Here is a 27,821-nt window from a genome sequence, read left to right on the forward strand (position 1 = left end):
TAAAGATAGACATATGAAATCATAGGATCCATAAAAATTGAAATGATAGGTCATGACTTTACATGTCTATCTTTTCTTTAAATTTTTTTTTTATTATATCATTGTTCATTTTTTTTATCTATTAGGCTTTTTCTCGTTCCTTTCTTTAAAATTACGAGTTTTGAAAATCTATTTGTTAATATTCTACTCAATCAATGGTTCAAAAGACTATTCGTATCGACGAAATATATTCGATCCTACCTATTCATTCTAGCCGATCCGTTGCCACCGATCTGATCCCAAATTGATCATGATAGGTAAATTATATTTGTGTCACTAAAAAATTATATATAAAAATATAAAAGCAATTATATATCTTTTAAAGTAAATTATATATAATTAAAAAATAATTATTTTAAATTAAATTACTTTTAGAAATTAGTTTAATTTATATAATAAATGAGTTAATTTATGACGTAGCTTGCCAATGAATTTGCGCTACACTGTTCTAGAACGTTCCAATCGGAGGGCTCTAGAAACACCAATCCTCCGCATAAATATACCCGGTCTCGAGATCCTTCTCCAGATCTCCATCGAGCGATTGGTGGACTTTCCTTCAACCCTAATTCTACGACCCATGGCGAAATACGGCGAGGGCGACAAGCGGTGGATCGTCGAGGAGCGCGCCGACGGCACCAACGTCCACAACTGGCACTGGACGGAGCGCAACTGCCTCGAGTGGTCCCGATCCTTCCTCTCCTCCCACCTCTCCGGCCTCACAATCCTTGACGGGGAGGGTGGGCTCACCATCCGCACCAAGGCCCTCGACAAACTAGACGGTGATGCCTACGTCAATATCCGCAAGGGCAAGATCATCCCCGGGTACGAGCTCTCCCTTTCCCTCGGCTGGGAGGGTGAGGCCTGCGACGCCGCCGATGGCAGCGCACCTCCGCTCCTCAAGGTATCCGGCACCGTTGAAGTTCCCTACCTCGCGGATGAGAACGCTGGGGAGGACCCTGAGGTTAGAATCACGCTCCGGGACGATGATGGTCCGATTGGGCGCCGGATCAAGGACGCCTTCTTGGCTAAGGGCAAGCCGGTGATCTTGGAGAAACTTAGGATTTTTGTGGAGACGATGAGCAAGGGTGGCCCTGCAAAGGACGAGCTTGAGGCGAAGAAACCTCTCTCGGTGACTGCCAAGAACATCCCATCGACAGCTTCAGCAGCTGCAGCAAAAACTCCGGCGGCCGCCGCTGTGAATAATGCAGTGGTTGCACCGCCCAAGGAAAAGAAGAAGAATAAGGAAGGTTTCAAAAACATATCTTTGACGGAGAAATTCTATTGTAGGGCGAGGAATATTTATGAGATCCTGATGGATGAGAATCGGTGGAAGGGATTTGCACAGAGCAACGCAAGGATCAGTAAGGAAGTTGGTGGGCAATTCAGCCTATTCGATGGATCGATCACTGGTGTCAATGAGGAGTTGCAGGAATCTAAGCTGATCGTTCAGAAGTGGAGATTTGGAAGTTGGCCAGATGGACTTTATTCCACAGTTAGTGAATCCTTGATACTCCCTTTCTTCGATGTATCTGTTTGCTTGCGTTTGATTTCTGTAGCTGATTGTATACATTTCGTTCTTGCAGGTGAGGCTGACTTTTGAAGAACCTGAACAGGGTGTTACCATTGTGAAATTGACTCAGACAGACATTCCGGAGGAAGATAAGTAAGCTTATTTTCTCAAATCAACCACCATTTTTTGTTTTCTACACAATCTTTTCTATCTTTGACATTGCATATTTGATCTTGTTTGAAGATACGGGAACGCAACAGTTGTGGAGAACACAGAAAGAGGATGGAGGGATCTCATCTTTCACAAGATACGTGGTGTATTTGGTTTCGGAATGTAGAAATAGCACTTTTCCTTCTGCTAGCAAGTTGCAATGTTGTTATTTCTTGGCGCATTCTCATTTTATCACAAATTGATGCATGGTCTTAATATGATTAGTTGTTATTTCACTCGGAGATGGTATCTAAACATGAGACAATCTTTTTACTTGTTGCTCAGCGTCAATGTACCCTCGGTATGATATGAGAAACATATTCTACACTGTAACATGTTAAACTTCCACTGCATTTTGATTTGTGGTTTAAGTATTCTATTGCTTTTGTAGCCTAATTCTTGCAAGTGATCTTGTTTATGATAATTCCATGTTTGAATTTGGTACGAAATCATGTTCCTCTTGTGAATTATGATTTCCAGTTTGTATTTTGAGATGCCTAGATAACCAATTAGAATTATTGTGATAAGTAGAGAGGCATTCACTCCTCTACAACAGAAGTGTTTTGAAGCCGACAGAATGTGTTCCTAATAGTCCATTCATTATCTCTAAACATGTGGCTAACTTTAAATGAATGCAAATCTTGTAAGGGTGGATAAGCTCTCTATCTATAAATGCCACCCTTTTATACGTTGTTAAGATAAATTTATTGATATTCACAAAGTTTGATTATATCGGATTAATTATAATCAGTAAAATTTTGAATAGTACATTATTTGTATGTTACGGTTTCTTTAGTGATATTATTAAGTTTCTTTTTTGCTCCCAAACTTCAGGAGATCTTTTAGGGGTTCAATAGAAATGTGATTGACTTTAGGAGGACGTAAAGTGCTGTAGCTCATACTTTAGAAGTATGTTGTTGATCTTGATAGTTGATTTGTGATTGATCACATTGTCATCGTGAACAAGAAACTAGTTGCTTTGTATCAGAGATGACATTGCCTGTGTATACATTATTCTTGTGTCCATTGTATCATGATATTTTAAGATAATTCATTAAAATATCTCTAATGTTTCAATCAATTGTCTTAATCTTAAAAAGTTTTCGGGGCTATCTTGTTAAATATATCTCAAATGAGTATGTGTTTCGTTGTCCCCTTCGCCGTTCCATTATAATACAGTTTATCCGAGATAATATGTAAATAGAAAATAAATACACACAAAATTTATGAGCATCATCTACCAAGTAATTACATAACAAATATATAACTAAAATACTGAAAATGATAGAAAATATCAGTCTGGGTGAATTCCAAAATACATTTACTTATCTAGTCATCACAACTCCAAAAAATGTATAACAACAAAAAAAAATTTAAAAAATAAGATTTCAGGAACAAACAACAAATAATTTGCTACCTGTACAATACACAATGTTAGAATTTAGGAATAAATAATAAATAATTTACTACCTTTAACAATACAAAATGTTAGGATTTGAATCCAAATTAAAATGAATTCAATTCCCTCAAATTTAATAATCAAATTATTCATTGTTCGACAAAAATTTTCTAACTTGAACAAAAAAAACAGCTCTCAATCTAGCAGATGAGCACAGAAAATTCAAGATTCATACTAAAAGAAGAGAAAGATGAGCACAAAGAGTTGAGTAAATTTTACAACTTGTTCACTCCAATTTGGGGAATCAACAAAAAAATAAATAAATAGTTTATTTACCGCGGTTGAATGACATCATTGCAGCTCTCGGCATCATCGAGGAAAGTCGGAGACTTGTAGAGAAATCAAGAAGGGATTGAGAATTAGGGTTCACATAGATAATTTACATGTGGCGATAGACTTCTAATTGAGTTTGTAAACTCACGTGAGAAGCATCATTCTATTAATTATAAGCGATGAAGTTAATGGAAAGAATATATTTGAGACACATTTAAAAAGATAAAGGACACATTCAGCCCCTTAAAAAGATAAGGGACATTTAAAAAGATAAGGGACACATTCTTAGGGATATAATTGGAATATGGTTGAAACATGATTGAAAATTCTTTAGGGATATTATCTTTTGGAGCAAAAAAGTGATAATGACCTATATCTAATCGGGGGAGGTGATAATTCTCATCTCAGTTAGCCGTATCATCGGTCCTCCGGTTGAATATAGATAAACAAATCACGAGAAATATTTTATCCTAAGATAACAACTCTTTACACTTATTAAATATTATAATTACCAATTGTATCAATCCAGCGAGGTATCTTCATACTCTCTTTATAACTTTATATTGTGTTGTCAGAGTGATTAAATTGAGGAATAATTAAATTTTTTAATCTTAAACTGTGTTGTGCCATTGCAAAGAATCAGACACGTTGACCGAAGGTTATTTCAATTTTTGTTCACGTAATTAAAGGATGTTGGGCTCTTGAACTATTCATTGCGAGTGCTTTTTGATTTAACTTGATGATCGGTGGAAACTTCCATGGATCGGACCGGTCATCCCAATCTCAACGTTCCCTGATTAACCATTTTTTTTATTACTTGAGCTTTTGTTATAGTGTTTGCTTACCAGGCTCCTTTGTTTTTTTGTCCCTCCTTGGCAGTAGACGAGCCAACAGTTATGGTTATAAAATTGAGAAAAGGCAACGAAATTTCTTAAACAATTCGAAATCACTTCAAAAATGGAAAATAAATTTGACTACTAGTGAGTGAGGCCGATAAGATTTGAGGTTTGTTATGCGTGGTAGGAAGAGTTGATACCTGTGATCTCAAATTGTTAAATTGAGGCAAACTACTAAATCAATCTTACATTCTACTCTAAAATTTCTTAAAAATTTATTGACAAATACGAGTACAACAGAAGGTCACGTTCGACATTAACTTAATTGCAGGTGAACTCTGAAAAAATGTCATAATAAAAGACAGATTTTGAGTATAAATGCCCCTAAAACATTCACTTTGGATTATTGAATAAAATTTTACATATACAAGACCACAATGAAGAGCAGTTTCTGCTGAGGATCCTCTAGAAAACTCAATGATGTAAAGAATACCTTTCAACTGCCAATAAAGAATCGTATGATTAATGTTCGATCGGACTAAGATCCAATGATCTCTATGTGCTGAGTTTTCCTATCAAATCAAGTAGGTATTTGCACTCCGCGGAAGGATTAACTTTGTCTGCCTTCACCACTGTTACTTTCACTTGCTGCTCATCCCCATAATGCTCTTCCTTGATTTTGAGCCTGAAGACGTACTGCTTAAAGAGGCACTGTTGAATGACATCCCCAAACCTCTGATCGTTGTGTTCTTGGTGCTTCAGCTCATAAAGCTCCCTCGCTGAGCAACCAATGATCTCTACTCCAGACTCCTGGAAGGCTGTTACCCAAGTTACTCCCGTATGGTCCTGCATTTGTAACTGAAGAAGATAACGGTAATCACATTCATCGAATTCTTTAGCACATCGATCGCAAGACCACCTTCCGCTAGGAACCTTCATCACTTTCTTATTGCACAGTCTGTCACCGATCATTAAAGGGCAAGCTGTGTAACAGAAATTATCCGTCTTTATGAACGAGATGCTGGCTTTAACTGTCACCCAATCAGGTTTATTTCCTCTTCCCAAACCCTCACCTTTGATCTGTGATACAGTCTTTCGGCAATCATTCGAAGGGAGGCCGGGCATCATATCTCTCGAAATTGAGTTGCTGGAAGCATCTTTTCCCCCTCCATCAAACCATTCTCTCAAGACACGAGTCTCAGGAAGAATAGGATCGATAAAGAGTTGGGTGGAAGAAATCGTGCCAACTGACTTACCACTGAAGTCGCTTACTTTTCCCGCCTTAACAGCTAATACAGGAAATAAACCAGAATCAAGTTTCTCTTCTATTTGTCTACCTTCTCGGTTGCAAAACTCCCCCCATAGAGTTATCTCAACACTAAGAGAAGATAGATCCTTCAAGTTCAAAATTCTTCGTTGTGTTTCCATACCATTCTTCCTTAGTATAGCTACTGAAGGGTTAATAGATGTAACAATACCAATAACATCAGCAATCGAATTGTTCTCTGCATTCTCTATATCACTTATTTTTCTGAAATTAAATTGTTGTGTTGGAATTGAACCATCTTCGTCTGGACAGAGCTGCAAAGTAGTTGTTGCCTCTAAAAATATTTCCCAATGATTATTGAGGTGGTTAAAATTTTTCTGTGCGGGTTTTAGACTTCCTTTGGATAGTAGGTAAACCTTTCCAACCTCTATAGATTCGTAGAATCGATCGACCACAGCATTGAAACAAGTTGCACGAATCTCTCCTCCATCTGAATCAAGAAGGTCAAAGGAGAATACTTTACCATCTCCCTTAGCATTATTATATCGGCGGACCTCTCCTTTTGCTGTCACCCGTGCTTTGATCGCCCATCGACCTTGATAAGGATTCAAAGCAGCTATCGGAATTATCCTAGCAGGCGCTTCATTTTTCATAATTGCCCCATGGCTCTTGTAGTTGGGAGGTGGCTGGTATGAGGATTGGAGTTGTGCATTTGAACTCGAGCTTTTGTTGCAAGACTTCATAACAGAGCTGGAAACAAGCTTTGCAGGTGAGGAAGAATTTGTAGCCTGATTGAAAGACTGATCCCCGGAATACCCTATACTGAGACTATTCGAAAACTCGGGATTGTCTGATACGATCTCCGGAGGCAGCTTAGGATTCCCAATTGTCTCAGAGTCTCTAATTAAAATCTTCATGTCCGCGATAACAATAATTCTGTACAATAACACACTTATGTTTTTAGATATGAAAAATCTCATATGTATACACACTTCTGTACAATAGAAGTAAGATGCAGAATCATGAAATCTTCAGTACAGATGTATATGACAATAGGGTTTTGCATACTACTAATGTAATCTATGGATAGAGGAATAGATAGAGTTGAACATAGTAAAATAAAATCGAAAAATTTCTTTGAAACTACTCGTTCACAAATTTCTTGAAAAGCTAATGATACGTTGTTCTTTCAAATTCTTCAGTTGGAAAGTTACCGAAAAGCTAATTACAAGTTGTTTTCTTCATTGGAACAATAGGATCGTTGTGCTTCTGCAATGTCGATGAGATGAAATAGAATCAAAATCTACCCTTTTGATTAGAGGTTGATTCAATCATCAGAAAAAGAATTTAGGCCTAAATTTTTCATAAAGTTCTCAAAGAATCAAGAATGAGGGTTTCATGAATTAGTAACTGCGTCGAATCTCTAAAAATCCACCATGGAAATGATAAAATCATGCAGAAGGACATCGATTTCATCCAAAATAAAAGAAGCATTTTTTTAGAGTATGAGATCGAAGAAGTGATTATTGGACAAACCTCCGGTTCTTCACGGTGCTGCAGACATACTCCAAGAGCCTGACGACGGAGCCAACCCCCACCGCGCCGCTCTCAGCGACCTCGTTGAGTTGAGCAGCCAACAGAGCTTGCTGCGCCGCCGAACCATCGGAAACCACCGCCCGGTACCGCTCCTTCGCCCCCACCACCTGCTTCAAATCCAGCAACTGGACGACCGGTTTCAGGTCGAGATTACCGCGATTAACTTTCGCGATCGCGTTTACCGTCAACCTCACAGCCATTCCGCACTCAAGCTCCCGCCCAATCGCAATACTATATCCTTGACGTTCCGATCGGTCATCACACACAAGATCCTACGAAAGAAATGCGCTTTTTCCGATCGGAGAGCGTAGAAATTGGGAATTAGGGTTAGCGACCTCTTCAAGTTATAAGAAAAATAAATAAAAAAATAAAAATACATAAAATTTAGTTCCAGAATTGACCTTTTGACTTTTGTTGTCCGACCACTCCATAAAAAAAGAATATGCGGGCTACACAATGGTATTTATAAATAATTTCTTAATTACTTTTTTTTTCCTTTTCTTATATTTATAAAATCAAGTATACCTGAATTAAATTCCTCTCTTTCTCGATTATTTAGATGGTCTAAAATCATATATTTTTTGTTTAAGATTTAAATGATAGCATTTTTGGAAAAACAAAAACTTATGATTCATTTAAGCTCAAAACTAGATTCTTTAAACACTTAAATGAAGTATTTAAGACCCAATAGTTGCTTAGTTTAGTGATACAGGGTCGGACCTGTAATTTTGGGGCCCGAGGCGAGCACCAAAAATGGTGCCCTCAAACCTTGATATTCATAGATTTTTCAATTCAACGTAAATATAACTATATTTGTAACATGAATTCTAAAAATTAAAGATAAACAAAATATATCATCCAAAATAATTTGTCATAAACAAATGAAGATAAAGTCAAGATGATCCAAACAAAATATAAAATTCATATTAGGAACAAGTATATAATCACTTGAAAATTGCTCGCCTCGCAGTTCTAGAAGCAAAAGTATTAATTAAGTTTGCATAATCAACTTTCTCAACCACTTTTTTCTCGATAGATAACATAGCCAAGCCATTTAGTCTTTCTTGTGACATAGGTGATCGGAGATAAGTTTTGATCAATTTCAACTTGGAAAAACTCCTTTCGGCAGATGCAACTGTAACTGGTATAGTCAGCAAAATTCGATAAGCGATATAAGCATTTGGATAACAACCATCCATTTTCTTCAAATAATTTAGCACATCAATCGCTCTTTTTGAATCTCTTGGTAAAGAGTGTCTTAACAACTTTAGTTCTAGATATAAATCTGATCCATCAACATCGGAGTGACCATCATGTGTTAAAGAATCTTGAAGATTGACACATGAGTGCAAGAGACCATCATCATCAATAGACTTCAATTTCTCCAAACTAAATAAAAATCCAAATGTTTCTTCATATTTTTGAAATTGTTCAAACCGAGTTTGAAGTGAAGAAAGTGCTTGATCAATTATAAATAAGAAGTAATTAACTCGAAAAGATTCTTTAGGAGTCTGGGCTACCTCTTCCCTGTTGATTTCATCAAATTGTCTCTTTCTTCGAATGATGCGTTTTTCACGAAAAATAGGTTCAATTCCCATTTCACTTGCAATATGTTCAGCTTCGATCAATGCTTGATCAAATCCAGATTCTCTAAATTCTTAGAGAGAAGAAATAAGTCCCTTTAATTGTCTAATAGCCATAACAATATCCATATTCTTTGCTTGGAGAAACTTACTAACAATGTTAATCTCATATAACAACTTGTACCAAATTACCATTCCAGACACAAATTCAAAATTCTCAAGTTCGAATGATGCCAAACCCTCAGCTTCGCTCTTTATTTTTGAGTCATCAGAAATGTTTGCTAAATCAATTAAAGCATCTCGTATTTTTGAAGTTTGATCTTTTATGGGCTTCACACTTTCAACATGGCTTTCCCATCGTGTTTGTGATAATGGCTTGACTGTAAGACCTTGCACATGATCTTTGAAGATTTGCCACCGCTTGGTAGAAGAAGAGAATAACGAATATATGCGTTGTATAACACCGAAAAAAGACATTGCTTTAGGACAACATTTCACCATATCACATAATGTGAGATTAAGACTATGACATCCACATAGAGTGTAGAAAGCTCTAGGATTAATTTCAAGTAATCTACTTTGTACACCCTTGTGCTTTCCTTTCATATTAGATCCGTTGTCATATCCTTGACCTCTTATATTATCAATGTCAAGTTCGAGATTGCTCAAAATATTTTTAAGCTCTGTAAAAAGCCCAAGCCCTGAAGTTTCATTAACTTTTAAAAATCCTATCCAAAATTCTTCAATCGCTATTGCATTTTCTGAATCATCCACACATCTAATTACAAGGGACATCTGCTCCTCGTGACTTGCATCTGGAGTACAATCAAGTATGACAGTGAAATACTTTGCATGTTTAATTTTTGCAACAATTGAATTTCTTACTTCAGCCGCCAACATCTGTATCAATTCATTTTGGATTTTGGGCCCAAGATAAGTGTAATGAATCTGTTTTTCTTGAACACGCCGAAGGTGTTCCTCCATTATTGGATCAAATTCAGCAATCATTTCAATTAGCTGCAAAAAGATTCCATTATTCTCAACATAAAGCTTCTCATTATCTCCCCGGAGTGCCAAATTATTTTTTGCAATTCTTTGCACAACTGCAATTATTCTTTTCAATACTTGTTTCCAATGTTCTCTCTCTTTGTTAATTGCTACTTGCATATTTTCATCAATTGTTTTTTTCTTTCGAAGTCTTGTTTCTAATTCGATCCAACTAGTCATGCAATCAATATGATCTCTACTAGTTTCATGAAGACTGAGACATCGACTGATATTCTTCCAATCTTTGTATCCTTCATCAACTAGATGACCAAGTTTCATTGTGGTTCTTTGAGTCTTGAATAATTTGCAACAGAAACAGAAGACCTTGTCCATTGAAATAGAATACACTAACCATCTTCTATCACTTTTCTCACCATTTGACAACTGCCTCTTATAATGTGATGGATTGAAGTGTCTTCCGGTATTATCAAGAGGAAACAAAATACCATCATCTCTTTTAGGACCTCTTTCAACTAGAAAGTCCCTAATATTTGGAATTTTGTCCCAATTTCCTGGATCATCAACATTTAAAGGAAACAAGATCTCTTGATTTATGTTTACATCACTGTCATTTTTAGGCATACTGGCTTCACCTTTATCATTTTCAGATTCTTTTGGATCTTTATTGTGAAGTTCATTCAATTCACTATGTTCTTGATCATTCAACTTATTATCAGTGTCATCCTGATTCATTTGTTCTACTAATTCTATTTGCTCTGCTTTTTGGCTGCTAGTGAAATACTTATTAAGACTTCCTGCTTGGCTTTGAATTAAAGTTTCTTCCTTTTATTTTTTCTTCCTTTTTTCTGCTCCAGACAATTGTTTTCTTATAGGAGGCATATTTGCTAGAAGCCTAAATATTAATCTGCACCGATAGTTCATAGATTAAAATAATTTCAACATCTAAATGCAGGAAAAATTCACTAATAAATCATAATACATGTAAATATCATCATGCTAAATCATATCATATTTTTATCTACTTAAAACTATTGCTGGCTTAAACGAAATGTTCATTAAGGGCTTGAACACCAAAAACATTCAACAAAAAAGTCAAAAATAATAAAAATCAGAGAAATTGGATGTTAATTAATATAGTTTTCCTTTAAGTTCAACTATCATTGGCATATTTAATATCAAGCCGCATTAACATTTCAATAGCGTTATCTTTAACAAGAGACGAAAGGTTACTGAATTAAATAAGAATTCATAAGATTAATGACAAGAAATGTGAGAGACAGAAAAAAAAAAAAGAAACAACAGTTGCGTGACATAAAAAAATAGAAAGAAAGTGACCTACTTACCTTTTTTAAAGGATTCTGTTCCTCTAAGAGAGGAAGAGATCAACAAAACTTTGATTGTTAAAGAGAATCAAGAGATCAACGTGACTTTCTTCTAGCGAAAGAGATAAAGGAAGATAGAGCGATAATTTTAGCGATCCTTTAACGCCTTGAGCAGCAGCGGCGGTACACTTCATATGGATATGTAGGGTTATATTTTGATAAGTATAATTTTTTTAATAAAAAAATGGGCCCCTTCAGCAGTTGGGCCCTGAGGCGGCTGCCTCACGGGCCTTATAGAAGGTCCGGCCCTGTAGTGATATCGATATGTTTGCTGTCGCCGGATTAGAATTAGCTCATCTTTAATATAGGAACATCTTGAAGTTAAAGTAGTTCAGATCCTCTGTCCCTATTTTTCTCGGTCCCCGTATTTCACTGTCGATCGGATGGATCAGATTAAATCTAAAGGATGATTTGCATCTTTAAAATATGTGCAGTATTCTCGTGATGTGTAAATCATTTTTGAGATTTAATCTAATCCGTCTGATCGACAGTGGGACACGGGAACAGAAAAAGTGGGGACAGAGGATCTGAACTAAAGTTAAAGACTATAGAAAATCCTATCGAAGGTGCCTTTATTAGAGTTGCATTCGTCGCAACAGAAACAAAAGAAGTAACAAGCACAAGAAGAAGAAATGGTATCGTAAAATTGCTATATCAATGAAAGGAATTATTAGTGTAATTAGCAACCAAAGTTTTAATATTTAATAATATAATTAAGTTGGTTAGTTTGATCAAAGATAAGTTAATCAAACTAACCCTAAACACTACTTTACCTTACCATTTTATATTTATTGTACTAACTCAGTATTGCAAGTAAGTCAGTCGATCAAGCTAATCAAACACTAAGCAGAACTAGAGAAAGTCCAAATATATCTAGAGGACCAAATGTTGACAGATAAGGTCAGATAAACAACTAAAGGATAGTGATAGGACGAGTCCTAATGAGATTGTAGGTGCTGATCTAATTTAAATCCATTTTGAAAATCTAAATTGATACCAGGATTAAATCCTAATTTTTGTAAGACATGATCTAATTTATAAATCTTATTTTATTATATGCTAACTTTATTTTATAGATTATATTTTTATTATTGAACTAACGTGTCTTGTAGAAGTTAAATATAAAAAATAAGTCTTGGATGAACAGTGCTAGCAATGCCTCGGATAATTGGAGACATCGCAGCTAAAGCATTGGAAGCGTCTCGGATGGATAGAGGTGCTCCAGAGTGGATAAGCTGCAAGGATAAAATTTTAACGCTAGAGGTGCCTTGGGTTTTTGGAGATGCCTCAGGTTGAAGCGTTGGAGGCGTCTTAAATGGATAAGCAATGAAACGTTTAGACAAGATCAAATTGATGGAGGTGCCTCCGTAACATTGAAGGTGCCTCCAAAGTCCTATAAAAAAAAAAATTGACCAACTTTTTGTATATATCTTTTCTGTAAGATTCAACGATTATTTTGTTGACCGTCTTTGTATTACTGTATTGCAACTCTAATATACCCAACTACTAGAGACGAATCAACACCAACCCTCAAGCTCATTCATTTTGAGAGCTGCTTTTCCCACCCCTTCTGACACATCCCTTCCCAGCCTCCACTCCAAAAGTTACATTTATACCCTTTGTCATTTTTTTTTTGTTTGTTTATTAACAAAAAAATAAACAAAATTAATAAAAAAAAAATGCTGGGCCCGGCCAATTTTTTTTAGTTTTATTTATTTTTTTATTGATTTAAAAAAAACAAAATTAATAAAAAAAAATGTTGGGGCGGTAAAAATTTATTTTAGCTTTGTTTATTTTTTTATTAATTTTAATTTTTTAACAAAAAAAAAACAAAACTAATAAAAAAAATATTGGGGGCGGCAAAAAAAATTGTATATTGGGGGTGTGAAAATAAAAAAAAATTGTTTTTTTATTGTTAACAAAAATAATAAAACCAATTAAAAAAATAATATTGTTAACATAAAAAATTTATTTTAGTTTTGTTTATTTTTTTATTAGTTTTGTTTTTTTAACAAAAAAAAACAAAACTAATAAAAAAAATATTAGGGCCGGTCAAAAAAAAAATTGTGCATTGGGAGTGCGAAAATAAAAAAATTGTTTGCTTTTTTATTATTAACAAAAAAAAATAAAACCAATTAAAAAAATAACAAATAACAAATAAAGTATAAAAGGGTATAAATGTGAATATCATTAAATTTTTGGTGAGGCCAAGAAGGTGAATGTATCAGAGGAGGTGGGAGAAGCAAATTACTTCATTTTTCATCTTATGTTGGGTAACGCTTTTAAGTTATATTTGAAATTTACTAGTAGGGGATTTTAATAAATTACTCATTAGGAAATATCTAAAGGACATGAGTCTTAAAGTAAAACTCGTCGATCCGAACCAAATAAATACCGTATGTTATTTTCTTTTTACTTTTTCTTACATAATTATTTTTCAATTGTGCACTTGTATTAAAAAGAAACAGAGAGTTTTAAATACACGTGATTCAACTCTCCCTTTCCCGTGCATTGATGCTATTCCTACCGAAATCAATATTACAAAATCATAAGCTAGAGAAGCAATGAGGAAATGTATAACTTGCCGATAAGCTAAGAAGCTTCTCCTCTATAGTTTCTTGCTTGCACCCAATACAAAGTGGTGCATAAGAACGTGTAATGCAAACTGAGGTAAAAATTTAGGCTAGCCTTATCAAGGATCATGAGATCGCCCCCCAAGTAACAAATAGATTCGGGATCGTATGCTTAGGAATGAACAATTTACACGAATTCACAATTCAGATGCTGCTCGAGATTTAAGATCCCTCAGCAGAGTCTTGGCTGCCATTCTCTGTGCAGTCTTCTTATTAGGCGCTGTGATCGTTGCGGTATGAGTTGCCCCTTCAGTTTTTACTTCTGCAGTCATGTTGATTGTGCGGTTTTGAATGGTCATTTTGTATGTCAATTGGTAGTGCTTAGTAGAACAAAAGTGCTGTAATTCGTTTACAGGATTCGGCTCGACTGTTTCTGGGCTGACCATCGGTTCTAGCAGCGGCTTCATGCTGTCCCATACAACTTCTTTGTTATATCCGGAGTCGACAAAGATAGCTCCGGCGATGGATTCTATGACATCTCCCAACACCTTTATAAAATTAATTAAGCATTGAAGCACGATACATCTGAATTACTCGCACAACACTAGTGAACTTGCGTAACTTGAATGAAAGGAAACAAAAATGATTTTGTACCTTAGGTGGATCTGCACCAGCATCTGATACATCCGATGAAGCTGCAAGATTGTTTGCACAAAATTCAAGGTAACATGTCGTCCTTTTATGCAACTCCGGTGAAGCATGAAGAATGTGCTTGTTCAGTCCCGCTCTAATAGCTGCTCGAGCATAGCAGTCGTTACTGACATTTGCCGATCTAAGATCAGTCAACATTTGAGGAGACAATCCAGGATATTTGTTGTAAAGGTACCAAGTCATGAGAAAGTCCAAAACCGCATCACCGAGAAACTCGAGCCTCTGCATTAAGTAGAAGGGAGAACACTTAGAGTTCCAACAGACAAGTGAGACGTCGACATGAACTAAATATGTACAGCTAATGTGCAAGAATTAGAAATAGAAAAGAGTTAAAATGTTCTCTCTCACAGGGTTTCCGGGAACAACCCGGTGATGATTGGACATCAGGAAGCGTGATACGAATAATACAAACCTGATAGCATCCAGGAACATCAGGAATCTGATACGAAGCATGAGTTAATGCTTCAAGTAAAAGTGTGGGATTTCGGAATGAATAATTTAGTACCGACTGAAGGTCTTTTGTATTTATGTACATTTCATACTTCAGCAAATCTTTCCTTTCAGGGGCAGTTTCCTGATGGAATTCCATCTTTATACCCAGCCACTCAATAAATTTCAATGCTGCCTTTTCTCCGGCAGCAGTAAGGAATACTCCTATCAGTGCTTCTACGGTATCAGCAATGACCTTGCCCTTGATGATTCTTGTACGACTAGTGTACGCACAACCTGAATCTGGGAACAAGGTGGTCTCTTCAAAATGATCCGCACAACTACCAGGGATAAACCATTCTTGAGGATCAAATTGCCTGTTACGAATAAACCCCTGCCAATACAATAAATCACAAAGGTGATCATTTGGGTTATAATTTAAACATAAGCATACGAAAACCTCTACGTCTAAAACACAACCGCTACACAGTGCCCAAATATCAAGAACATAACCAGAAAGGATTACTGTAATTTGACACTATCACTCCAAAAGCAATTCAAATCAGAAGAATCAATTGTAGTGAAAGGAAAAAAATAAAGCTTACTGGGAAGTGGCGATCACATCCAAACCTGCAAAGCGCAACATTTGACACTAATTTATCCTTCTTAGCACTTAATATGCCTTCATGATGATGCTTATAAGCCCTGAAAAGATTTTGATTCACGGCATACTTCAGAAAAGAATCTCCAAGTGTTTCCAGGGACTCTAGGGAAAATTCTTCTTGACATTTATCCGTGGTGATTGCTTCCAGAACCTACAGAATTCCCTTTTAGCCGATTTTGCTCAAGCGGTTTTATGCAGGAAACTAATTAATGTTTCAAAATTAAATATCCTACAAGTCAAAATCCAAATATAAGAGACATCAAAATTTACCTCGGAAAGTGGAACATCAATGTTTTGCATGGAATCAGTGAGGATGTTTTTCTTTAGTCTGGAAGCAAGTAGCAAACACTGGATACGATGCATGATTGATGGAGCAAAGGAGAAAGTGTATACAGTATTGGCTGAGATAGGAGACATAATGATGGTACAAAGTTCAGGAGGCAATTCAACAGCTGCATCACTATTCACTGGAGAAAATAACAGCGGTAATATCAGAGACAAATTAAGGAGAAAAAATATATATCATAAACTCAATGACACGAGCTATATAAATCATTTTCCATCATTGACTGAGTAGGATAATCTACCAAACTAAGTTATGATTTAACAATAGTAAATTTCTTTCAACTTTTTTTATAGCAATTCTTAGTTCTTCCTTGACCGCCTCAGTTAACTCAAAGTTAAAACATAAATATTGCTAGCAAAGATACATGAATTTTGGTGTTTGCATGTGCAAATACAAACTGAAAACTGAAGATAAGTAAATAATTATTTGCACATAAATGACAGAATGCTAAATTTGAAAAACCACAATACCCTTCTCCGTCCGAAAAGAACGTTTCTGAAGGTAGTTTTCAGCTTTAAAAAGATGTCTACCCGAAAGTAGAGGTTGATTTTCACAAGTCAACACAACATCATGCCTGCAATTTTACAAAAAGTAGCAAACTAAAATAAAACATGAATAAAGAATTACATTACAATTCAAGGATAATAAATCTACCTTGACTGAAAATATTCTTTATATGAAAGAACTCTTCCATCTTTCAGCATAAATGTGGAATTTATATTTAAGTCAGAAAGAAACCCATTAACACAATAAAATTTACCACTATGAGGTGTATAAACGATACAGTGCTGAAGCATACAACTGCAAGTGTGCCCACTCATAGTTTGTACTAAAGAATATGATCCTTTTGAAACACAAGAATGTGCAGTATCCTTGACAATCCCCATGTGGAAAAAAGATGATTTAACACATTGCCAATCAACTCTTCCACCAACTAATGGAACAAGTAGATAAGCAATAGCTGTAGAGATCTGATTCTTATGCAGAGAATCCATTAGCTTACTATAATCACAATGAAGTAGAATATTAAATATACTAATCTGGAATGATTTAGCCATCATAACCTGAAAAATTCAAAGATAAGCTACAAATGCTTTAAAACACAAGCCTAGCAAATTTAATAATAAAAACATTAGTTTTTTCCTCCAAATAATATGCCTTGCATAGTACCTGCTCGCGACTAAGGTGCACAATTCCATAATAGTTTAATTGAACTGATACAGGACCCCTTGAATTTTTCAAACCAAAAGAATAAGAAAGAAAATTAGATCCCAAATCAGTTTTGACAATGAGCATCATATCATTGAAGGCAAAATCATAGTTGTAATGCTGGTCAATAGTTATCTTGTAGCAATGGTACAAACCAAGACAACAAAATGACGACCATGAATCCACGAAGTCACTAGGAAAATAATCAGCTTGCTCTTTATTATAAGGTTCAACCTCTGTAGAAAAATAAAACAGTCAAGTTAGAAATACATTGAGTATGAATTATGAATACGATGTCAAATAAAGAAATCGTAGAATTTGGAAAAGGAAGTATTCTATTTTCTTTAACATTGGGATGATCATTACATGTGTATATAGGACCCTAAACCTAAAATTCTAACATGGTATCAAAACTCACCACTATATACTAAATGCTCCCCGAACTTGCTAGATACCATCTTGCTACATGAACTAGAAAAGCTCTCAAAAAGACACAACATTGATGAAAGAAAAACATAACATTCACACCCAAAAAACAAAACTAAAGGTGTCATTGAAGCATGCAAACAATGATACTTTCGACCTTGATAGGCAAAATCATGGAGATAGTTGTTGGAGCACATAGACGATGATCCTTCGACCTTGACAACACAAACATTGTCAACTTTATATTCAACCTCAAATCAGAACATTGACAAAGGGAGAGGAGAAAGACAAGGATGAAGAGAGGTCTCAAGAAAGAAAATTTATAGATAAAAAGATAATTTGCTAAATTTACCAACATAAAAACAAGACATTTTCTCTTTTAGTGCCCATTGATTTTTAGATGACCCATATGCAACGCACAATAGAATAAGATGAGATCCTAAGTGACAAAATCTCGAGTGAGCTTCTCCTAACGATGCATCAAAAGCAGATGATAAATTGAAGGAAAGAGGACAAAATCACTCAATAGAAGCTTTAGACTTAACGTGTCAAATTAACAACACGCAAATATAAGAGTAAGATACAGGAAACGTTAAAGAACAAAGGAACAAAACAAAAATTGTTTAGGGTTTGAGGTAGAACGGGAAGTCAAATACTAATCATTTAAAGCGCAATAGATAATCATTTTTAGTTACTACCACTGAGTTGGGTGTCCTCAATTTCAACATCAGATGCTGGCAATAGATAATCATTTAAAGCACCTACTGCATGCAATTTTTTGCATGCTTCAAGGCACAAAAGCTGCTTCAGCATGCTGCTACTACACTCTGCATGGACAACCTGTATGGGGCTGCTTTTGGGAAGACACAAAGTGCACTTGTCAGAATCTTTTTCAAATTCAAATCTCGGATGAGGTCTAAAGTACCTGGGAAAGAAAAGAACAATTTGGTCACCGCGGCTTCTTGCTTGTTATCATAATATATATCTTCAAGATATTAAAGGAAGAATCAAGACTAAACTTGGAAAAAGAAAGGAACTTACTCATCAGAAGGAAGCCTGGAGCAGTAGAAATGTATTAAAGCTACACTAGAATTCATAGTCACAATAGCTCCAGTAGATTCAACACAGTATATTTCATCCAGAAACATGTTAGTTTGTAGGGATTTACATGGAATGGAAGCTTGTTTTCTTGATTCCTCTCTCATCACATCACCACTTTCAAGAAAGTTAACCACTTTTGACATTGTAGCTGTATCACCACTGTAACAAAATAATATATCAGAGATGTTCACCAACAAGCGATAAAAGATAATAATCAAGAATGACTGTCCTATATCTATGACTGTTCAGAAAAGATAAATTGTAAATCCTAATACTTTAAGAAAAATAGAAAAGTTTCATGTAATAAACAGTAACATTTAGGAATTTTGAAAGTAACAACTGGTGTGGGAAAAAAAATAATGATTAAGAGTGGTTGTCCTATAACTATAAATCACCGTTCAGAAATGAAATCACAGTAAAGATAAATTGTAAATCCCAATGCTTTAAGAAAAACAGAAAAGTTTAATCTAATAAACAGTAACATTTAGGAACTGTGAAAGCATCGACTGGTGTACGCAATGACATGACACGTGAGATAGTCAAGATTTGTTATTATTCTTTAGTCATTGTTAGCTTCCATGTTTTGACCCCATTGGTTTAGTACGTTGGAATTTCACAATAAACTTTTGTTGTGACTTAACTACAACCAATGCTCAAGATCTAACAATCTTGGCTAGTCTTAAACAACCAAACCATAGAACAGATACATACCATCCAGTGTCTGCCAATCAAGCTTTGTCCTATTAGGGTTGTACAGATACTATAACATATGTGTTGGAATGGAATAAAAGTTAGTGTGCTCTCCATATTCCAACATATACGTTGGAATTGAAGTTACTATGCTCTCCATATACCAACATGTATATTGGATAAAAGTTAGTGTGCTCTCCATACACAAAAGTGGCACCTCATTCAAATGTTGAACTTTTTAATTATCAAAGATGTATAAATGTCATTGTACCTTCTGTGCACCAAATCAACATTATTCTAAACCTAAAAGAAATAAATTTAACTAGCCCACTTAAGGACACTGGACGTTCAACATCAAGGTATAATCAGGATAAACAGATTACCGCCTAATAAGTATTACATAATCTGATCCCTTCATCCTCGCACGCCCACGAGACTGTATAAAACTGCATGAAGAAGCAGCTGGATCAAAGCGTATAACCAAGTTGCAACCATGAACATCCAAACCCTCCTCAAGAATCTGAGTGGCAACAATTACATTTACCTGTAAACATGAGACAGTTACAACTCTGCACAATATAACAGATCCTTCACTTGAAAACATCATACCAAAAAAATATTTACAGACTTTTCCATCATGGAATGAATCAACAATTTTTGTTTGTTCTTTCCTACTCTGTGAATGCAAGAGCTTTTTGGACCCTGCCATGTATTCAGTTCTTCCAGAAAATCCTTTAATATCTCCTAAAAGAGAATGAATCACAATTGCTGTAATAATTCTTTCAACAAATATGATACATCTCAATTCTTGCAAATCCCTGAAGGAAAAGTTAATAAATAAGAAGGAAATCTAATAACTTCAGATGAAAGTTTCAACATTCATGTCATGTTACCTATATTCCAAAAGAGATTTGACAAGACATTCCACCTTTGAAGACAAAAGACCAGAATCAACATTTTCTTTTAAGTCATCACCAATATATATTTCTGCAAGGATAAATAGTGAACATGCTGGAATTAGTTCTATCTATGTTATTACAATATTCCATGTAGATTAATGTGTTTTGGAACAAAAAAAAAATAGAAAACTAGAAATTCCACCAAAAGTATCAAACAAGACTAAATAAACCAACTGTTTCCTTATGTCAAACCTGGAAGAATGCATGATTTGAATTGGCGAATATGCATCAGATCAGCATATAATACACATTATGTTATATTTAATTAAGGCAGCACTAGATGTCATTTTCACTACAGATGAAAAAGAAATATGTTACTCTACCTAAACCCACAGACACCTGGCCATCATGTAGTGGTTTATACCAGCCTCTATCTCATAAAGATGGATATATAAATAATACCCAGCAAGCAAACTGGCATTAACCTAAGAATGACGGTTGCTCCATCCAGCTCTGCCCCACACTTTTAAGAAACAGTTTTATGCATAGATAAATTTAATTATCTAAATTACTTTAGTAGTTAAATTTTAGTCATAGGTGCTATTAGATCACAGTTTAAAATATCATGTGCTCAGCATGGTCAAAGCACATCCTCAAGATGACTGGCCCACGGAACGTGGTGAAACACAAAACAATCTTTAACATCTTCCTCAAGAACTTCATTGATATGTGTTAGGGGAAGAAGACGAGGGATTCCTTCTTGAGCTTCTCCAGCTTTTCTTAATGTTCCAGCTCCACAGAGATACAAGCTAGCTCATCTAATGAGTTTCCTCCAGCACCTGCAGGTAACCTACCACCATCTCCTACTCTTCTTCTCAATTTCTTTGTCCACCTACAGTCTTATTTGAACCACCAATTGGCACACCAATGCAACACCAACACCATCTCATTCCAAACAAGCAATCAAACCTTAGCATGGGATTGAGAAATTGAACCTACCAAATACAATTTCAAAAAATCAAAGATTATCTCCTAATCATTATTTAAAAGATATAAACTCAAAGAAAACCTAGATCAAGTCAATTTTACATATGAATGGTTTGACGAATCTAATTCACTCGGTTGGATTAGATTGATAAAATTAATAGCTAAAAACTTTTTCCAATCAAAAAATTTTATTTGCAAAAGCTAGTAGCAAGATAGGGTAAGGCATGCGGGCAAGAAAAAGCATGAGTGAGGAAGGGATAAATTGTGATCCTCCACCCTATCTTCATCCCTAGAATTTAGTGTTGATTAAATGATTAAAAAGAAAAAACGAAGTGGAGATTCCAGGTCAAGAGAAAATGAGAAATGACTGATGAGGGTGGTTTATTGTAAAAATATCAAAGATGCAACTAGGAATATTACATTAAAATTTAAACCTTGTGGTAGGTAGGATGAAAGGACCTGAAACACCTCTTGAATAAAGGCTTTTATTGCATTCTCACCAGCCTCATCTACATTTTGACCCCAAAAGAATAGATAGTTTTGACTGCATGTTAATGATTTTGCTGCCTGTACCAAATAGCCATGATCTTTAAAAGAATGCTATGAACAAGAAAAAATAATATGGAAGCCTGTACCTTCAATGCTAGCCATGCTCCAAGCTCCTTTAAGCAATATACAAAAGTTGCATGCAACTTTGAAATCTTTTTAGCCATGCTTGTCTTTGTTACTGAATCTTGCTTATCGATGATAGCTCCTATGTGCTAACAGAAGCATGTAGGGAAAAAATTAATAGTAAAATTAGTTATTCAAGAGAACCATTGTATTTGAAGATACAGGTGTGACATCTGCTTTATGATCATAATAAATAAGCAGGCTGAATTTTGTTATTTAGGTTGACCCGCATGACTTGTGTATCTTTTATCTTTACCATACTTTCTCATAAGACCTAGGTCTATACTCAAAGTTCAATTAAAAAAATATGATTATTTAACATGAACTGACTGGTGTATTAAACAGATTAGTCAAGTCTTGTCACTTGCATATTAGACTTAAGGGTTTGTGGGTTTTCATTATATATTATCTAAACAAAAAGTTGACACCTGCATGTTAGACTTGTCATGCTTGGGTTTTGTATTATCTTTTTTACACAATTTGTTAAACACGTGTGTCTGCATCAAACTAACTGGTTTATCACCAGTAACCAGGGATTGCTATCTGCTACCTCCAAGAAGATGAAATCACGCCTTGAACATACAAAAATGTTTATAAATAACTGAATCTCAATACATGTATCTCCATTGTAGTAACAAGAAAAACCCAATACGGCTCTTAATGTTTAATTAATATATATGATGATAACTAATGAAATGTTCACATGCAGCAAGTCACTTGCCATCTGAACACTGAATGGAAATGTCATCAGTGTATGAAAAGATATGCACTTTGACACAGGGAATTCTGTTTCTTCTTCAGAATGATAAAGAGGAATCGCCTTAAAACCAACTGAAGGTAAATTTGTGACATCTTTTTTCCATTGTGAGTGTGCTATTTCCCATCATTCTTCTGACTTTGAATATTTCATCTTCAATAAGATTCAGTTTTGCCATCTTTATGTGGCAAAAGGCGATTCGCTCGCCCCCAGCGCCCCCGCCAACCCGTCCCTAGGCCAACACGGAGGAGGTAAATCACGGGTGGCTACTAGCCATTAGTGCAAATGGCCAAGACATGGGGGAGGTTATGCTCGGTCACGCCGAGTTTCAACCCCAAGACCTCATGTGGCAACACCCCATGCCTTAACCATCGCACCGCCCCGAGGAGACCAGTTTTGCCATCTTTATGGTATTATGATAGGAGAAAAAAAAGACATTCATTTTCAAACATTGAATTGCATGCTTAAACATATGGATTGAATTAAAATGACAAGTTGAAGGGCTCTTAAAAAGGGCATCATCCAAGAATCAAATCTTAATGTTATTGATCTTATTGACTCCTAAGGAAGATGGTGCATGAAAAATGTAGTTTGTGAAACATGCATGAAGAAATATGTCCGTTAATAATAGTCTTTTCAAACCTAAACTTAATGGTGTCTTAAACCTGATGGTAGGATTTGGTAAAGGCATGATTAGATTAGGTTTAGAAGCTCTGATAATGTAATTGATTTATACAAAGGATAATGGGAATGGCTGGTCATGTTAATTGAGCTAGCATATATCCCCAGAAAACATTCATGAGAGTAATGCATCATATTTAAGGCCAATTTTAGGAATGTTTTTGAACTCTATTTGAGCTACATTTCAAATGTAGCCACACTGACAAGATGACCAACTAGATCGCTTGCAACTTAATAGTTGTATGCAAATTTTAATATATATATATATATATAACCCTTTTTTACAATTGGAGTACTCTTGCTCTGATAGTTATTAGCACAAGGCATTTGATCCATGTAAATTCCAATCCAACTAAAATTTTACAAGCTCTAGGACAAACATTTTATGAACACATGAAGATGATAGTGTAAGGAGGAATCAAGTACCTTGGCCTTCAAAATTTTCAAACGCTCCACCACAGGAATAAATTGTTGATGTGCTGAGTCTATATGTTCATATTGCTTGATCTTTGGAGTAGGAAATGAGATGTACGCAGATAATATTGATTCACTCTCAACAGTGTACACCTTCAATACAATGATTGCACAAGGTCAGCTTTCCTAAAAAAATAATTATTGTTTCAAAGGACAACTAGATTGTTAAAAGAAGAGTGATCCAAAATTGTATAATCTTGTGTTATATATAGTTTTCTGATTGTATTTGTGAGAATAATTCTTATTACCTACCTTGGATTTCATAAGATTCTCAAGTTCCTGAATCTGACGTCTATAGACGACATGTGAATTTGAACCTACAGAAAACATAACAGTCAATCATAGATGTTAATGTTAGAATCCTAGCCGCTCCAGGTCAACCAGCATGGCCTACCATTGGAATACACAAGTGATGCAGTCATGCCAAATATTCTAGGAAGCTCACAAGATAAACTTTCTAAATGTCGATGGTAGAACTCCTACAAACAAAACAGTTAATTCTGTATAGAAATGATGAGCACGTAGCATACCAATCAAAGAACACAGGAAGTTATCAAGATTATAATGCTTTGCACAGTGGGCACATAAACATGTGGTTGCTCATATTTGCAAAATAATTTCTAGATTGGGAGTCCAAGAAAGACCACTGAAAGCCAAAATAGGACCAATGGAAAAAGAACAAACCACCAAACTTAAAGACTCATTTTAACTCTTTGTCATTTACATAGGAAGAAATAAAAGATTAAAGCAGGTGCCCACAAAATTATTCTCCCTAAGAAATCATATATTTCTAATCCTGCAGGCGAATCAGGTGATGCTCACCCACATCAATAACAAGACCCAAATTGGATGGTGGGCCAATGTCCTAGCAAAAGCAATACCATTACAATCAGAGTCAAGTTTCTAGACAGTCAATTTGGGAATGATGTGCATAGATAGACATGATGCTTCTATCTCTTAATACCATAGGATTTGATAATTTAACTAGCAGTGGTGACCCTGTGTATGCCAGGAGAATTCCATCACATTTTTCTATGCTTCATCTGTTAGCTAAAGGTTAAAGGCCATTAGTAGTTCCTACAGACATGAATGAGAAATAATGTATCCAGTAAATGCATGCTCCAATCACTAGCTGGTAAGTTAGGATGCCAGTTGATTCTAGTTCATAACATAACAAACTATGCTGAAAAAAAAATAAAATAATTGATAATTTAGCCAGCAATCCTTCCAAAAGTAATTTAGAGAGCCATTCCCAGCATGATCCAATAATTCAGCAAGAATAGTTCTCTCAGTTAACTTTCCAAATGGGTCGAAGAGAGAGATCTATTGAGGTTATCATGCCAATTTCCTCATGAAACAATCTGAATTCCAGGCAGTTTATATTAAGAATAAGCAACTAACACTACCATTTTCCAAAGAAAATGTCATGACATGTTAGGTTGATCGCCCTGCACTACTGTTGTCTTATTTGTGCAGCATGTTATTGGCAATTAGCAACTGGCATAGATGGACTTGAAATTACATAATATCCACAGCCATTTGGCATTTTGCAACGATCTCAAACATATGAATCAAATGGTTCTTCATTGAGTTCAATTTAGCCCAGTGGCATATTCAAATCAAAGCACGATACTTTAAGCTTGGCAATATCATAAAACTTATCCAACAAACACTGTAAGGCCAAATGCAAAGTCACATATTGGAGGCCTTTCTTCTAAAGTTATGACCATGAAAATGCTACCATAACACATTCTAACACTGAGCAGAACTAATAAGATATTTTCACACAAAATGCTAGTTATGCACTAGATGTAAAATAAAATTTTAAAAAAAGGGTAAAAAGATTACCATCATTATGCAAGCATAAGGATGTCGTCCTCGGGCATGATGACATTCATCAAAAATTATTAGCTTAATATCAGACAATTTGAAGAAGGTATGTCGCAAGTTATCAAGCAAAATTTGAGGTGTCATCACAAATACCTGGGAAACAAGTTCATCAGAGAAAAACCATGAAGGCAACAATTTGTGTGTGGGAAAGAACACAGTCATCAAATCAGTTAAAAAATGCAATATCCCATAAAACTACAACATTTGAAGTGTGAGCTAATTGGAAATAATTTGGTACATCAAATATGCAATTATTTTGTATGTAGCATCCAATAGCATGGATGATATCCAGAAGCCGCATTAGACAATGATCACATAGTCGAGGTTTACTTGCCACTGAATATTATGACCAAAAGTAGAATGTCACACCAATGCAAATTGGGTTAGTTCTTTGGCGGGTGTTGATTTGCTATCGGCTATTGCACGTGTATCGGTGTTAATATAGTCATTGAAGGAGTAAAAAAGGAAAGAAAAAATATTATCGCTTGACCTAGTATACAAGCTGAATAAGAGTAGTGGATCCAGAATTTTGTGAATCTTTATGGATGAAGTTCTTCTTGTCCTTATTATATTTGTAGCCAGGAAACCTTTCTGTCCTAAGTGCTAATATAGCTATGGCATAGATTGCTAATAACATAATTCAACCTGACCAGGTGAAGAACTTAGGATAGATCAAAATTCCACAAAAGAGAAGCTAGCAAAAAAGTAAATTTTATTTCTTCTAACTGTCTAAATAATAAGTTGAAATACTTACTAAGGGGCTGGATAATGAAAATTTTCTTCTCTCGTTAGCAAGACGGTATTAAAGATTACTTCTGCACAATCTTGAGGGGAATGTAGTAAAAAAATCCATTTTATAAATAGTAAAGTACTCTGGGAAAAAGGAAGAATCAATTGAACCCAAAATTTCATGTTCTTTCTAATGTCGTTGAGTTGAGATTAATCCATCAGACATACATACATACTAACACGAAAGAATAAGAAACATAGGACAGCAAGACCGGATAGCGTCATAACAGCAAAAGGAAAGTGAACCTCAAACATCTCCAGGTTCTCCTTCCATGTGTCTGCGTCCCAAAAATCGACACCCATCTCACCCCAGAATTTACCAACTTTAAGAGCAGTGTGCATCTCAATGACTTTGGCTTGCTGCCGTAGCAAAAAAAAATTTGAAAACGCAACTAATATAACCAAGCAAAAGAGAACAAAGATAGCCAAGGAAAGAATACGAGGAGCACGTACTTGGGTGACCAAAACGACCGTCGGGACGAGGAAGACGGCGATGTGCCGCGAGGGTTTCCGAATCGCGAAGGCGTAGGAACGAAGTAACATGACGGCGATGAGCGTCTTCCCGGAACCGGTCTCCAGGAAGACGATCGTGTTCTCCTTCTTCGCTTTCTCCAGCGCCTCCAGCTGATAGCTGCGGTGATCACAGGAACAGACGGATGACTCCAGGACACAACAAAACAGAGGAAGATGGAGAAGGCAGGAGAAACGGGAACCTGCGGGCGAAAGTCTCGGGGTCAGGCGGCGGGTCGGTGCCGTTCGACTCTGCTAGTTGTGCTGCTCCCCGAGCGCTACAGCTCCCGGCTTCCATAGTCGATAGCAGAGCCGTCGCACCCTCGCTAGCTCCGAGGAGTCGAGCGAACGAACAATCGGCGGACTGACGTTCCACTTCTCTCAATTATAATACTGTCTCCTGTCTCGGGCCAAGAGCTGATCAGGACACAAAATCTACTCCTCCCATTTCGCCATCAATAATTGCTCTGGTAATCAATCTCGGCCGTCAATATTTTTTTATTTTTAAAAGAATATGATAAATCTATTAAAAATGTTAAAGTATAAAAAATAGCGATTAATTTTTTTTTAAAAATTATATATTAAAATATTTGTTTACTTTAGTCATTTTAAAATTTACCTTTAAAAATAAAAATATATTTTTCCCTGACACCTTTTAGATTTATTCGAAGATGAATAATATAAAACATAAAAGAAAAATCAAAAGGTGCTTTAATTATGAGAATCTTCAAAAGGCGCTTTTAAAAAAAAGAAAAAAAAAGTCAAGCTCTATTATATTTTTCTATCAAATATAACTTTATTTCAATATTATTAGAACATCTACGAAAATAATTACTATAATATGTAAAAA

General features: G+C 35.5%; 4 protein-coding genes across 4 annotated transcripts; 1 reads left to right on the plus strand and 3 right to left on the minus strand.

The window, feature by feature from the left end:
• Positions 1–562: 562 nt before the first annotated feature.
• LOC121975731 (activator of 90 kDa heat shock protein ATPase homolog 1-like) lies at positions 563–2,155 on the plus strand. The gene is made up of 3 exons (XM_042527557.1): positions 563–1,531; positions 1,623–1,702; positions 1,793–2,155. Exons 1-3 carry the CDS (start codon positions 617–619, stop codon positions 1,884–1,886), a joined length of 1,089 nt encoding a protein of 362 aa, XP_042383491.1. The 5' UTR covers positions 563–616; the 3' UTR covers positions 1,887–2,155.
• A 2,458-nt stretch (positions 2,156–4,613) lies between these two features.
• LOC121975733 (replication protein A 70 kDa DNA-binding subunit A-like) lies at positions 4,614–7,516 on the minus strand. Its single transcript, XM_042527561.1, has 2 exons — positions 7,131–7,516; positions 4,614–6,530 (listed from the first exon to the last, which is right to left on the minus strand). Exons 1-2 carry the CDS (start codon positions 7,388–7,390, stop codon positions 4,883–4,885), a joined length of 1,908 nt encoding a protein of 635 aa, XP_042383495.1. The 5' UTR covers positions 7,391–7,516; the 3' UTR covers positions 4,614–4,882.
• Positions 7,517–8,204: 688 nt separating this feature from the next.
• Positions 8,205–10,513, minus strand: LOC121978457 (zinc finger MYM-type protein 1-like). The gene is made up of 3 exons (XM_042530799.1): positions 8,926–10,513; positions 8,605–8,847; positions 8,205–8,326 (listed from the first exon to the last, which is right to left on the minus strand). The coding sequence occupies exons 1-3, from the start codon at positions 10,511–10,513 to the stop codon at positions 8,205–8,207; spliced, it is 1,953 nt and encodes a 650-aa protein (XP_042386733.1).
• Positions 10,514–13,717: 3,204 nt separating this feature from the next.
• On the minus strand, positions 13,718–27,373 carry LOC121975734 (endoribonuclease Dicer homolog 2a-like). The gene is made up of 22 exons (XM_042527562.1): positions 27,175–27,373; positions 26,915–27,092; positions 26,708–26,821; positions 25,631–25,765; positions 24,177–24,261; positions 24,035–24,099; positions 23,735–23,875; positions 21,834–21,959; positions 21,633–21,765; positions 20,206–20,299; positions 19,941–20,130; positions 19,696–19,856; positions 18,563–18,781; positions 18,220–18,446; positions 17,057–17,331; positions 16,541–16,950; positions 16,357–16,460; positions 15,811–16,007; positions 15,482–15,691; positions 14,860–15,270; positions 14,391–14,669; positions 13,718–14,284 (listed from the first exon to the last, which is right to left on the minus strand). Exons 1-22 carry the CDS (start codon positions 27,267–27,269, stop codon positions 13,934–13,936), a joined length of 4,200 nt encoding a protein of 1,399 aa, XP_042383496.1. The 5' UTR covers positions 27,270–27,373; the 3' UTR covers positions 13,718–13,933.
• Positions 27,374–27,821: the final 448 nt, after the last annotated feature.

The sequence above is a fragment of the Zingiber officinale genome, chromosome 4B (genome assembly GCF_018446385.1).
Source record: "Zingiber officinale cultivar Zhangliang chromosome 4B, Zo_v1.1, whole genome shotgun sequence".
Classification (NCBI taxonomy): domain Eukaryota; kingdom Viridiplantae; phylum Streptophyta; class Magnoliopsida; order Zingiberales; family Zingiberaceae; genus Zingiber; species Zingiber officinale.

What these genes read in the sequence shown, in the direction of transcription:
- LOC121975731 (XM_042527557.1), top strand. Translation starts at nt 617, where the DNA reads ATGGCGAAATACGGCGAGGGCGACAAGCGGTGGATCGTCGAGGAGCGC. An exon ending in CAGATGGACTTTATTCCACA is followed by an intron (nt 1,532 to 1,622) that starts GTTAGTGAATCC and finishes TCGTTCTTGCAG; the next exon opens with GTGAGGCTGACTTTTGAAGA. An exon ending in GACATTCCGGAGGAAGATAA is followed by an intron (nt 1,703 to 1,792) that starts GTAAGCTTATTT and finishes TCTTGTTTGAAG; the next exon opens with ATACGGGAACGCAACAGTTG.
- LOC121975734 (XM_042527562.1), bottom strand. Translation starts at nt 27,269, where the DNA reads ATGGAAGCCGGGAGCTGTAGCGCTCGGGGAGCAGCACAACTAGCAGAG. An exon ending in TGAGGACACCCAACTCAGTG is followed by an intron (nt 17,332 to 18,219) that starts GTAGTAACTAAA and finishes ATTTTTCTACAG; the next exon opens with AGGTTGAACCTTATAATAAA. An exon ending in TTGATGTTCCACTTTCCGAG is followed by an intron (nt 15,692 to 15,810) that starts GTAAATTTTGAT and finishes GGAATTCTGTAG; the next exon opens with GTTCTGGAAGCAATCACCAC.
- LOC121975733 (XM_042527561.1), bottom strand. Translation starts at nt 7,390, where the DNA reads ATGGCTGTGAGGTTGACGGTAAACGCGATCGCGAAAGTTAATCGCGGT. An exon ending in AGCACCGTGAAGAACCGGAG is followed by an intron (nt 6,531 to 7,130) that starts GTTTGTCCAATA and finishes GTTATTGTACAG; the next exon opens with AATTATTGTTATCGCGGACA.
- LOC121978457 (XM_042530799.1), bottom strand. Translation starts at nt 10,513, where the DNA reads ATGAATCAGGATGACACTGATAATAAGTTGAATGATCAAGAACATAGT. An exon ending in ATATGAGATTAACATTGTTA is followed by an intron (nt 8,848 to 8,925) that starts GTAAGTTTCTCC and finishes CTTCTCTCTAAG; the next exon opens with AATTTAGAGAATCTGGATTT. An exon ending in TGAACAATTTCAAAAATATG is followed by an intron (nt 8,327 to 8,604) that starts AAGAAACATTTG and finishes ATACCAGTTACA; the next exon opens with GTTGCATCTGCCGAAAGGAG.